The sequence below is a fragment of the Triturus cristatus genome, chromosome 4_1, assembly GCF_964204655.1.
Source record: "Triturus cristatus chromosome 4_1, aTriCri1.1, whole genome shotgun sequence".
Taxonomy (NCBI): domain Eukaryota; kingdom Metazoa; phylum Chordata; class Amphibia; order Caudata; family Salamandridae; genus Triturus; species Triturus cristatus.
In genome coordinates, this window is record NC_140585.1 from 1,177,206,123 (window position 1) to 1,177,220,323 (window position 14,201).

Genomic DNA, 14,201 nt, shown 5'->3' on the forward strand with positions numbered 1-14,201 from the left:
TTTATCTGAAGTAGGTGAGTCTGTTATATCGATCTTTAAGACTCACGTTGAATAGGGGGGACAGCCAACTTATATTTATATTATTCTTTTTAGCACTTTCCATATCCCCCGAGAAATTCAGATCCTCCGACCACCCATGTCAGACTTTTAATTCTTCCAGGACATGCCTTGAAGCACATAGTCGCCTGTTTTCAGTCAGTAAGTTAATTTGTTATGGATTTCTTGGTTCTATCTTGCGTGTTGTGGGCGGGATACTTAGGTCTATTCTATCTATCTCTCTAGTAATCTCTGTGTTGCCGAGAATGTCACATTTATTGGTCACCTGCATAACTTAGTGGTCATCTGCTCAGCTATAGGAATTTTGGGCGCTTCAGTCCCATCTATGTATGACATCCTATGATATTCTCTATGTGATTCATGAACCCAGAGCTTTGGGATAGACTTGATATTTTCATTATTTATCTTTCTAGATTGGTCCACTTGTTATTCATATACTGGCACATGCATCAACAAAGACTTTTGCGATTCCTTAATTGCGATTTTTAAGGAATCGCAATTAAGGAATTGCTAAAGCCTATGCATGTAGGAATCGCTATAAAAATAGCGATTCCTACAAATTCCTTAATTGCGACTCGCAAATTGCAAGTCGCAATTAAGGAAGGCCGCCCCATTCATTCCTATGGGCCTCCAGGCCCATAGGAATGAATTGGAGATTGCATGAGCAATTTGCGAGTACCAGTAGGTACTCGCAAATTGCTCATGCAATTTCAAGGGTGCAATGGTGTCAAAATGACACCCTATTGCACCCCTGAAATTGATCTGTGCACATATGTTGCACACACACATGCTCTAAGGGCATGTGTGTGCGCAACATGAAACTTTGAAAAATGCACAAAAGTGCATTTTTCAAAGTTTTTGCAAATTATCATGAAGTTCAACTTCATGGTAATTTGGTCCCCCTATTAGCGAAATCGCTAATTTTTTCACTTTCATGCATTGCATTTAAGGAATCTCAATTTGGGATTCCTTAAATGCAATCGCAATTTAAGGCATCGCAATTTAGAGATTCCTTAAACTGCGATTTTTGCATTTGGGATGATGCATCCCAAATGCAAAAATACCGGTCGCAAAAGGGCAGATTCTGAGAATCGTCCCGTTTGCGACCGGTTTTTACATTGATGCATGTGCTTGTTAATCCTTTAGACATCTTCGGTCTGCTTTTAATTATCAGTGAACCAGTGTCGGAAGCCTGGTATTTGGTACCGTGCGCAGAACTTATTTCTATTTTATCGGAACGGGTAGAAAGTATGTCAATCCTGCACTATATTCTCTTTATTGTCTCCCGTTTTCCCTTTTTCACTTTTTATGCTTATTCGGGTAAAGGTTGACTTTGTGTTTTCACATATTTTATCACTTGTGTTATTATTTTATGCAACTATGGTGTTGGATTTTCTTTAACACTACACTATTTTCGGTCTATGGGTGTGTGGTCCAGTTATCTTGCTCCAATTCCTTAGTTATTTTGTTAATTTATATTATATGAACATTTTCTGTGTGTTTGTCCCCACATACTTGTGTTTTTACAGCATACAGATCCCGGTATAATATGAAATATGAACTCTATCTATGAGTTACAGATGGCCGTTTGACCACTACATAAATTATGCGCCCTGATGATGGAGTGTCTATGTACATGGTACGTCCAAAACACGCGTCGGCGTATTTCTGTTGTTCATTTGTATTTTGTATGTAATTGTTTATGTATGTCTATCTGACTTTAGTATTTATATTGTACTGTTTTTTCACTTCATGGTTGTGTTTTTGTGTTTGTTCATTTGGAGACATGTACAAGTATTGTAAGGCTATTTATCATGTGGTGTTAGGGCTCTTTTTCAATGTCTGTACAATATTCTGATTGTCTTTTATGTGTACAATGTTTGAATATGTATTATTGATAATATGAAACAAAAGTTATTAAAAAATTGTATATATTCTGATAAATAAATGATTTAATCTACATGTCTTGTGGGGCATATTATTCTGGATACTTTACCAAATTTATAAATATCCTGTGGGGTTAGTTTTTGTGTTTATTTTTCTTGTGTTTTCCCTGGTTACTTCCCCACTAAAGTACTTTTTACAGGGACCCTCTTATGTATGTTACGGTAAGTGTATGCACTGTAAGAATGTCAGATGTGTTGGTCTGTTCAAGTATTTACAAAAATAACTATTTAAATACTACTATTTTATTTCCTTTATAGTGTTACTCATCACAATGTTGGGTGTCTGAGCACTTTACATAACATAGACATTAGACATTGATAATAAATCATGTAAGTGTGTAAATCAATGTACAAGATGTGTTACAAGAGTCATTGTGGGTTATAAGGTGTAGGATTCACATGACCTTCACATCTCACTGTGCTATATTGGAAGGATTATAATTTATGAACTGCAATTAACAAAAGGATCACTGTGTTCAAAGCAGTAAGTTACATACCTAGCTACTTAAACTAAAAATCTCTTTTCTACATGTTATGTGATGTGCTTTGCAGGAGACATGTTAACCTTCTAAACTACTTTGATGCAAATCTGGGACTACACAAAACACAGATCTCTCCAACAAATGTTTTAACCTCCAGAGTTATCTCACCATTATTATAATTCCCTGAGATTTACTGGAGACTTCTGTAGCAGATGCCTTAACTCCATAAAATATTTTGAAATGCAGACTTTGCAACCAATTAAGCAGTAGAGATTTACTGCCATGCTACTCCTTGTTGCCAATTTCTTTGTGGCAAGGCTTAGAAAAAAAAGATTTTATCAGTTGAGGCCGAGATTTTGCGTAAGGACTGCACTACTTTTTGGGGCACATGCCCAAAGCAAAATCTAATTTTTTAAATCTCATAATGTGCTTAAATGTACTCATGATATACCTGATAAACATATGTGTGAGGTCTTAATATCTGATGTCGCTTCCAGAGAGATCATTTCCTGTGATCCCACGTGCAATGCCACGCATCGTGGCGTCATATTCTATGGTGGCACACGCCATGATGTCACTTTAAAACTACCTAACTTCGTTAGTCCCCCACTTCTTTTTCTTAGGACTTGTGCCCTGGAGGAGGGGGTGGTGGTTGGGTGGAAAGTGGGGGTGAGGGTGGGGGTTGTAAGTCCGCATAAGCATGTGTGCAACTTGTTGTTTACTGCGCAGTTTTAAATGTATGAGCAGCCGGGAGAGAATCGAATTACAGTACACCATAATGTAGGCTTGCAAGCAGGGTCGGTGGCGGGAGAGTGGATGGGTTGTTGCCACTGGTCAGGGTAGGGGTGCCTGCACCATGTTCTGGGGCGAGAGTAGACAGGAAGCTGGGAGCAGCGTTGGGCACCAATGCATCCTATCTCTTCTTGTTTTGGGACCCTGCAGAGGACGCATTTATGCTTTCAAGAGTGTCTTAGACTCTTGCGGGCACTCCAAAAGTAGATTATGATTGGCCCTGGGATCTTTATTTCCCTTGGGCCATCTCGCTCCTGCGGATGTCAGAGTCCCGAAAGTTCTCTGCCAGCAGCATGAGACAAATGTTGCTGCCAGCCATTACAGGACTAGGGGGCTTAGCATAGCAAACAAATACAATGAGACACTTTAAACATGCCTATTTGAAGGTGGAATACTCAGCTAAAACAGTTTGCTGTGATTTAAGACAGAAAAGGAATGATTACGAGTAAAATAAAGTGCCGCAATAATGCCACTAACTTTCAATTTCTGTGCTGCAAAATTTGCAAATCTATGCCGCAATATCCTGTGGGGTCTGAATATGATGCATCCCTGTGCATTCCCCTGCACTGGCGCGCAATCGGCTGCCATGTGCCACGCAGGCACCCTCATGCCATGGTAAAAGGGTGCCACGTTGCGGGGAGATTGTTTCTGTGCAGGACCGGGTACCTTCTGGCACAAAAACAATAAAAAGAGGTGATTTCCTCTTCCTATGTGTGCTGCAGAATGCAGCATCCCTAGAGAGAGGATAAAACGAGAAGAAATGTAAACATGGCGTAGCATTTGACGCATTTCCAGGTTTACTAATTCTTGTAAGTCTGGAAATGTTGCGGAATACATGGGTTCTGCATGGGAACACCCATGTCACACCCCTTTCACACAAAGTGTTGTCTGAGAAGGGGCCATATTTACAAGGACAGGAAAAGCCATACAGGGTGGCTTTGCTTGTCCTTGTAAATATGGGGCAGGAGGTTGCGCAAGTGGTGTCTCACAAAAAATGATGCACCGTTGGCGCAAGACGCTTGTAAATAAGCCCCCATCTATTTACAATTCAGATGAAAACGAAGATAATTTGAGTCCAAGGAGTTGTTTATTTTGAATATTACTGAGAGTAGTTGAGGGGAAAGGAAAAAACCCTTACATTTGATGATGATTTGAGGTTTGGAGGTACAAATGTTTGCAGACTCTGCTTTTCCCTATTCCATAGTCAATGAAAATAAATGGAGAACTAAGTTTGTAAAGTCGTTAGGAGAGAAATTGTTGCATACAGATATTCACCCAGAAGGATTTTCTGGAGACAAAATAGGCATTATTTAGTATAGACCTTTAGTTTTCAGATTCAAGAAATAGGGAGCTTTGTGGGAAGCTATACATTTCTAAGAAAGGACCCTCTGTTTTGATTTGGAAAGACCAGGGAGAGCTAAATATAATTTTAAATCCCAACAATCCTGATACGGTTATGATTATGGGTGAGGGCAAAATCATTGGTGCAGAAATATTAAAGCATTTCCCAGAGGTTTTCCGGTGCAATAGAGAAGTTCAAGAATTTTGGGCATAGCATTATAAAAAGATGCATGTCCCAAAATACATAAAGTGAGGAATATTCCTATTTCTCTCAGAACAGAAGTAGAAAAAAAAATTGGAGAAATTGAACCCACTGAGTCCTCCGAATGGATTTCTCTGATTGTGGCTGCAAGACAGAGTAAAGGGAAAATAGGATTATGCATTGACTTGCACCAATTAAGTAACAACATTGCGGTGGACAAATTTCCCCTTCCTACAATTTTGGAAATGTTAGCTTTAGTGAAGCGTGCTGGATGGTTTTCTACAATTGATCTTTCAGCAGCATATCATCAAATAGTTTTAAATTAAGAGAGTGAATGTTTGCCTGCATTTATCACGCCCATTTGTTGCTTCCAATCTAAGAGGATGCCTTTTGGATAAGCAACGGCCGCTGCTATTTTCCAAGAATTATGTTTCAACTGTTTGGTGAACATATGAATGTCAGATGCTTTCAAGATGGCATTTTGGTGTTTGGGAAGGACCCTAGTGAGCATGATAAGATTTTGAAAGAAAGTGGAATGCTCTAAATGCAGATTTGCGGTGCAATCTGTGATTTACCTTAGTCATGTCTTATGTAGAGAAGGGGTCACCACCAAACCAGCTCTGGTTCAAGCTATTCAAAATGCTCCACACCGACAATAAGGATGAAGTTAGATCCTTCCTTGGGTAAGTGGAGTTTTATGTAAAATTCATCAAAGGCTTTTCCAATAAAGTTTTGATATTAGGTAATTGTTGAAGTGTAAAGAAAAATGTATTTGGACAGATGTTTGCAAGAAAGAATTTGAAAATATAAAAAAGGCTATCAAGAAAGCACCTATTTTGAAAAGTGTTGACTCTGATTTGAGTAATGTGATCACTGTGGATGACAGTAACAAAGGGTTTGGTGGAGTACTCTCTCAGATTACATCAGAAGGAAAAGAGAACATTATTGCTTATGCGTCCCATGCACTATTCCCCACTGAAGAAAGATTTTCAGCGATAGAAAAAGAAACTCTTGCTTGTACCTGGGCCTTGGAGCATTTTGGGTCTTTTATTTGGGGTAAGCTTTGCACAATCTGTTCCGAACACAAGCATTTGGTTAAACTACTTACACTGAAGGTTAATTTTAATAGTAAGAATGTCCATGAGGCTTCAAGACTTTATATATGCTATTGAATATGTACCTGGAAAGAAAAATGTGTTGGCAGATTCTTTTTCTTGTATGCCTATTGAGTAACATGAATGTCAAGAAAAGGAGTGAGAAGATTTCCATATTGCAATAATCTATGATCACGGTATAACACCAGTGGAAGAAGAAGAACGGAAGACACAATATTCTCTAGTTTTCAATTTACAGCAACTTATTGTCTTTGTAGAACAGGGCTGGCCAGTGAAGCACCAAATAGTGAAGGAATTGAAAGCTTTTTGGGAAGTGAGGAATGAACTGTCAGTTGTACAAGGTACTGAGTATAGAGGTGACAAAGTAATTCCACCTTCTCTTTTGCATCTTATTGTGACATTTTGTCATGAAAGGGCAGACAGGCATTGTTAAGAAAAACCAAAGAGTCAAAAGATGGTATTGGTGGCCTGGCATTGACAAGTGTTCCGAAAGAATGTTGAGGAATTTTGTGTGGTGTGCAAATTTAGATAAGTCTCTCAAAACCTTGAGACCTAACATATAAAAACCTATAATTCCAGGTAAACCACGGCACACATTGGCTATTGACATTATGGGCCCCATCGGTTCCTCTGCTAAGTACATCATTGCACTTATTGATGTGTTTTCCAGGTGGCCTGTAATCAAATTCATACAAAAGAAATATATTGTGAGGAAGTGCTTACATTTCTAGACATGGTTTTCCTGGATGAGGGATTACCAGTACAGAATATCAGTGACAAAGGAGTACAGTTTGTGTCTAAATTAGCTGAGGATTATTTCAGTAAAATTGGTGTTCAATATAGGACTATTTCCTTATATAATACCAGTGGTAATGGTATGTCTGAGAGTTTTAATAGAGTTCTCAAGATTGCCATTCAGCTTTATTCGATTTCAAACGTAAAAATCATAAAAGCAGACATTTAAAAAAGAGAATACATCGTCAGCAATTAAGTATTAAAATTCATTAATCCTCAGCTATCATAGGTGAAATCCTATTAAATAGAAATATACATTCTATGACTCCCTGGGTAAATCATCTCATACTATATTATTCCAGCCCAACACATTACTCGCAGTTCAATTGGTTAGGCCTTTCCTAGTCCTCAATACACATTTTAAAAAGCCCACCATCGAACTAATACAAAAGCAATTTCCCAGCAGCTGTAAATACATGAAGGCAGGGTGGCATTGCCTCCAACCTCCCTGTTTTAAAAGTGGTATTAGCCATCTATGCCTCTCATTAGTATAAAACTTACAAAATAAGACCATGTGCATCATACTTTGAGCTGAGACAATATCACAGGGGCATAACCACAGGTCCTTTGAGCAATCATTGATAGTTGGGTAAGTAATTAAATGATGGAAGGACCCAAACCTAAATCTTGTCAGGAGGTATCTGTCATATCCACCCAGAACAGGTAGGGTTGAATATTGCACGTGGTATTAATTAATTGATGTCTAGCCACCATTGGTTTATTCATCTCAAGCATCAACCTGTTTCCTTCTAGGTGGGTCATATAGACTTTTTTAAACTCCTTCCGATTGATATGGTTCAAACTATCGGGCGAGATAAAATATTCAGGGTGACCAATGTCCTGCATAAAACTTTCGATATATTTCAACCATAAAATTTTGCGGGCATTGTCTAATCTCTTTGCGTCGTTTATTATTGCCCTATTGAGTCCCGTACTCTCTGTGGTCCAAATTCTGTGCCATAGTAGTATCGGCTGGGCTTTTATTAAGTCAGAAATGTAAGCAATTCCTAATTCAGAGTGGCAATTAAAAACCGGTGAGCTAGTTGGAACGGCTAGGATGAACCGCAAAAAGGCGTTTTCCATACGTTGGATTGGTGTACAGTCATAAAATCTCCAAATAGCTGCCCCGTAGATTGCTACGCTTACGCACTTTGCCTGATAAATCTTCAATAGGATTTCTGGTGGTCTTTTCCCTAACTTTTTCGAAAAGTTTGAAAGAGCTGCAATGGACTTCATGAAGAGTAGGGACCTGGCCTTAACAGCTGGGGCCCATGAGCCTGTTCTATCAAAAAAAACGCCCAAGTAGGTAAAGGAAGTAATAGGTTCCACCTTACTCCCCCCCCCCCCGCCTGGAAACTTCTGTTCTTGTTTTTCACTCTCCCACATTACATCACAAAACTTTTCTTAGCATTCAATTTTAGACCAAGCCTGTCCATGAATGGGGTATAAAAAGAGAGAGCCCTTTGTAGTCCAACCTTGGTGCGGGCCATAAGCACCGCATCGTCGGCATAGAGGAGAGATGCTATCGGGCGAGTATTTACAAATGGTGGGTCCCTAGTATGTAGCACCAACTCCTGTTCCAAGGCATTGGTGTATAAAGAGAACAGGAGTGGTGCTAGGACACAGCCCTGCCTAACGCCACATTCTATGTTAAATGGGGCTGTACACTCACCCTCTGTGCCATAACGGACCTTTGCGCTAGCTCCAACATATAACTGTCTTAAAAACTGAATTAAAACAGGTTCAACTTTCAATTCATTAAGAACGCCCCACAGCTTATCATGAACTACGCAGACAAAGGCAGCTGTGAGGTCTACAAAGGCCAGATAAAATTTCACAACTTTGGCCTGAGTATATTTGCCTATTAAAATATTTAAGTTCAGAATCTGCTCATTGGTTCCAAGGCCTGCTCTAAAACCATATTGGGTATCAATTAGGATACCATTTTCCTCGGTCCATCCCTGTAAACGATCAAGGCCAATCCTGCCTGCTATCTTCATTAGAGAGTCCAACAAAGATATTGGACGGTAGCAGGCAGGATTTTCCCGATCGCCCTTTTTAAAGATGGGGACTATGATTGATTCAGCCCATCTGTTAATAAAACCTTTTTCACAGCTTGCTTGTAAGACCCTAGTTAAGATGGGGCCCCAAATCTCAAGGTTTGTCTTATAGAGATCAATTGGTACTCCATCGGGGCCTGCAGCCTTACCGGTCTTGCTTGCCTTGAGTGCAGCGATAACATCCTGAAGCGAAATATAAAATTTGATGGGTGTAAAAAACGGATCTGTGCTCCCTAATTCTGGTCTCTGGGATACTTCTTCAGTTGTTTTTTGTCTTAAATAGACTTTAGAGAAGTAATCAATCCAAGTCTTTTCCGTTATAGCTGACTCGATCGATGGAACGTCTAGTTTATTAATAAGAAATGGGGCATTAACTGCCAGCCAAAATTTCGAACTATCTTTGCTTTTGGCTGCGTCACTGAGATCCTTCCATGCCTTATCCTTCAACTCAATTGTCCTGTGTTTCCTTGCTGCGTGATACAGCTTCCTACAGGCCCTAATCTCGTTCTTGTCCCTCACCTCTCTATGTAAAGCGTTCTTTAAATTAGAGTAGCTTTTAGTGCAGTTTTTGTCAAACCAGCCTTTCCCAATGTTACGCGTACCTTTGCGTTCCATAGTCAGTGTATTTCTAACGATCTCGGTGATACTATTAAAAGCAGTTAAAACATCTTCGTGTGTTGGGCTATCACTTAGGCATATTTGAATTGGATCTATTGCCTTTACTATTATCTTGTTTGTTAACTTCATAGGATCCCGGTTTCCCCAACGAACGGCATAGCTGTTTTTCCTGCCCAGATCAACATTCTGAACCCATGCTATTTTGTTACAAGATCTCCTTAGTACATGGCTTGGGATTGCTAAATTTACGCTAATAGCCAAATGATCACTCATGACGTTATGATGGGTGTCAAAGGCTTTCACATAACTAGCATAGCGGTTTGGGATGGTGATGAAGTCAATGGTGGATGTAGTACCTCTACCTATAAAATTATGCCCAAACTCCACAGTAGGTATACACAGGAGATTCGTAAATCCCAGGTCATGTCTAAACATGACTTCATTGAACAACTTGCCTTTTAAGGTGTGCTGAAAGTGGATCGGCGGATCGGCCTTATCTGTGGTTAAACCGCACTTCCCTAGTTCTGCCACCAGGCACAGGCTGGTATTAAAATCGCCACCCCATATGGGGATGAGCTCAATATCATCCTTAAATTCTAAGGTACTAATGTTCCCACTGAGCTTCTCCAGAATAGGACCCAACAGGGCTAATTCCATATTGTTATAGAAGTTAACCAGGAGAAATGCATTACTGTGTGAGGTGTGCATTAAAACCATTTGGTAATAGACTTCTGAGTAAACCATCTCACTCTTATATATGCCCAGCAGATTCGAGATGTAAACGCACAACCCCCCTTTTGGTCTACCGCTGGGTGATTGAATTGCTGGTGTATGGTATGTCTTGTACCCGTTAATATGTATCTCATTGATAGTCCAGGTCTCCTGAAGACACAGGACATAAAAGTTATTGATAAAGGTCATCCGAACTGGTTAATTCGCCTTATTCTTTAACCCTGCCATGTTCCAAAAGGGGATTCTGCATGGTCTTAACTCTTGGTCAATTAGTGTCGTATGATCATCCCCTGGGACATAGACAGTTCTTAGGTTACTGCCCCCTCATCCTCACAGATTTCCAGAGCCGGGTTCTGCGGGGAAAATACACCCTGATTTTCAGCGAAGGGGATATGCTTATCTACTGGCTGACCCCCGTCCATCAAGTGTCAATCGTTCTCGTCTAGAGTAGTTAGGGGACCAAATCTATTTGAGATGGGTAATTGGTAGGATAAGGCATCTCGTGTCCAACCCTGCGTACCATTGTTTTCTGGGTTATTTATGATCAATGGTTGGTAAAAAAAAATCCCAGGGGGTGGACTTGGATACCGGTGTGAGGTGTATTGTGTGTTCTCAATAGGATTTCCCTGACTAAGGCCGGTGATCCTAGCGAGAGAACTATACAGTCTCCTTCATTCAATTTGCTGCTTTGACCTACCCAGTCAACCCTCCTCACCATCTTGGATTCCCTAAAAAGGGCATTTGTTAAACCTGACCTGTTACCCAACCAATTTATTGTCTTGTTTCTTAACGCTGACCATGTTTCTATTGTCGCTGGTAGGAGATGGGGGACATTAGTTAGAATAATGGTATATGGAGTAGCTGCAGGGGGGAGGTTGAGTATTTGTGCTCTATGCCTCTCCCCACGAGCATTATTGGCCATTTTACCAATACATTCGCCTCCCTTCTGTTCAATTCTTATTTTGTTATCTTCCCCACGCAAGTCTCTAAATCTATTTTCTTTTGCATCTTGTGTGGGGCCTTTACAGAGAGGTACAAGTGCATTAGGGCATGGGACCCCACGTTCGCCCCACTTACTTGTTTCTGGGATTTTCTTGTCTGTCAAAGTTGTTATTTTTGGCACAGACTTATCAATTTTCCCATTGCTATTCTGAGCGATGTTTTGAGGTGCCCCTAGAATTCTTTCCAGGCCAATTTCAATTTTTTCCATTCTCGTCACAAGGGAATTAAAGGATGATGCCACATACTCCTTCAGATCTTTTAAGACAATATGCAAATCCCTAACTGCGCTTGGGTTCTCAATGTCAGTTTTTTTCCCTCTCGGGGTGCTCATAGTTGTCATGTCCTTCTGTATTTTATTCCGAGCACCCTGCGTTTTCCCGTGTACCTTTTTTGGGTGGGTCGTTATTGATCTAGGTGTATGGGTAGGAATCGGGTGGATTGTGGCCACTTCTCCAGTGCTATTTTGGGCTATCGTTACTATAGACGGGTTGCAGGGTTTTTTCTGAGCTGGTAATTGAACATTTTCTATTGGCCCGTCTAAAATATCGTAGTGAATTTGCCTGACGCACCCGTTAATCAACTGTACATGGGGAGCATATTCCAATATCTCTTTCCCTCCGCCCTCTATATCACTTGCATTATAAATCGTATCGTTATCCGTAGTTGGATGTTGAGGAGAGAGTGGGGTAGTGGTTTCATTATTGATTGTTTCCTCAACGGAAATAATCTGCCTTTCTATGTTGCCAACAGCCCCTGTTAGATAGTTCAGTAACGTCATATTCATCTTTCTGTGTTTAATTGGTGCTTTTGATATGTGGCTCGCGGCCTGCTTTCTTTTCCCCATTGTAATCCACCACTAGTGAACCTTCAATACTTCGGTGCTTGTTGGACTTAAGAATATATGTATATCGACTTCGGAATGGATATGGCACGCAAGCTTTATGCTTGTAGAATCGTTATGCACCCACACGTAAAAGCTCCTTGAGGGAACGAGGCCTGTAGGTAAAATAGTAAAAACGGTAATTACAAACTATTTATAAGAGTGTTTAGAACTTTGGGAAAAGGAGGGAGCACTAAAGCGATAAAACTATCAACCATATGCGTACAGAACAAAGTGCAATGTGCAAAAGCCAAATTCGTTAGCAGCATAAAAGTCGTTTAAGGTGCAATGTGTGGTAAGATTACTTGCATCATTGTGCTTCAGATATGTAAAAAGAATTTGAGTTGCTACAAATTGGTGGTGCTCAAAGAACACAGTCACAGTACCTTGTTTGTTAAACCCAGGTTGCAACAAGGGCTTGAATGTTAGAGTGGTAGCCCAGCCTGGCCTCCTCCGGCCTCTGACGGGAGGGACTCGCTGACAATGAGGGTCTCTGGTGATGCCCTCGCCCTGCACCCTGCTCCACGCAAGGTCCTCAGGGTCCTGTAGTCCGTCTGTGCATTACCGTGCGGCCGTTTCCCTCACGGCGGTGCGATGTTAAGAGGTGCAGCGATACAGCTAGCCCCAGGGAAAGCAGGTGAAAACACAGAGGGTGAGAAATGGCCGTTCCACTCACGGTGAGCAGTGCAATGTTCAGCGCATCCCACCCCACTATTAGAAAGTTTTTCTTTTTTTTTTTTTCTTATAGTGAAAGTCCCTTTCCGTCTTGTCGTCAGAGGTAAGGAACAGCCAGTATTCAGATCCTCTTTTTCTCTCTCTCACTTACTCTCTGTGGAATCCGTGCGGCGGAGAACCATACGTGGCCGATTAAACAAAGAAAAGAAAGAAAAACGGGTTTCAGCATACACTCCTGCTTTACTAGCACCCTTCAGGGAAGGAAGTGCGGGAAAAGCACCTTGACCGCCACTCTGTGAACTTGAATCCCCAATCGGGACTCTCGGAGCGACCCTTCTTCCTCCCCACTCGTGCAAAGCGGCTTGCTTTCAGTCATGCCCCCTTTTGAAAACCAACCATGTACGCAGGCACGTACCTCTGGGAGCCACACTCCTCCAGGAGTGTGGCTGGCTTGTCCGCGGTACCGGATGGGGTCCGGCTCCCTTTCAGGAGGTTCTTCGAAAATCCTCCGCTGTGTCTCCGGTGTCCTCGTTTTCTTGGCTCCTACAGGGACAGCGAGCGCTTCTCCTCTTACTCAAGAAGCTTCCCAGGATGCGGCGGAAGAATCAACAGCCGTGTGCACGTCGGCCTCGTGTCCGAGGCTCCCTCTGCTCCCCTCGGGGCTCCTCCGCGTCCCGCTGCTCCCGAGGCTCTCACCGCTCTCTTCCGGGTCGAACCCTGTAGTAAGCTCCCAGGTCTAACCCTATGCCGCACGTCCCCGGCACTCTCCCATGCCCGCTGTTGGCGTTGCCTCCGCTTCTCCCAAGTCCCACAAGTCAAACAAAGGTAGGCCTGTCCGGACAGCGCTGGAGCTGACGGATTCCGTGTCCCCGTTTCTAGCTTCAAGAAACACGGTTGGAGCCTCTCCCCAGAGCCCCTCCCAGCTCTCGCCCTGTCCGGCACTCACAAGAGAGCGCTGGAGGCTACCATCTTCGCTGTGCCACACAGACTGCACTGAGCAAGCGCCTAGCTATCAAGAATGGCGGTGAATGGGAGATGCACGTTTTTAAGGCTCTGTGGATGTATGTATAGAACTATCAACCATGAGGCTTTGGAAACTTCACCTTTTGAAGTTATGAGAGGTAGAGAAGCCAGGACTAAATGTAATCTTGAGTGGTTGATTCAGAAGGGAGATGCTGCCTTATCGGTGGAGAAGATAAGGGAGAATATTTTGGCTAAGCACCTTATGTACAAACAGATGTTTGATCTCAAGAGAGGGTATGATAATGTTATTAGAGTTGGTATCTGGGTCAAAGTTAAGAAACATTGGAAGGTTACTAAAGGTGAAAGCCAATTGTCTGTTTCCTTGGAAGTTATCAAGGTTTTAAGGAATGCTGAGTTGTTAAGCGATGGTAAAGTATGGAACCTCAGGCGCATTGCTGTTTTAAAAAATTATTATTGTTCCAGGAAAAATGCTGGGAGCAGTGGTATATCTAAATTTGACTTTGATGAAGATTTGATTCAG

General features: G+C 41.7%; 1 protein-coding gene across 1 annotated transcript in view; it reads right to left on the bottom strand.

Annotated features, from left to right (window-relative positions):
• The window catches only part of LOC146856298 (galectin-1-like), a 311,489-nt gene extending 298,416 nt beyond the window's left edge, over positions 1-13,073 (bottom strand). The window contains exons 1-2 of the mRNA XM_085651231.1: positions 13,030-13,073; positions 12,409-12,439 (exon numbers count right to left, since the gene is read on the bottom strand). Of these exons, the coding sequence (XP_085507357.1) occupies positions 12,409-12,439; positions 13,030-13,073 (75 nt within the window). The remainder of the gene's footprint in view (positions 1-12,408; positions 12,440-13,029) is intronic.
• Positions 13,074-14,201: the final 1,128 nt, after the last annotated feature.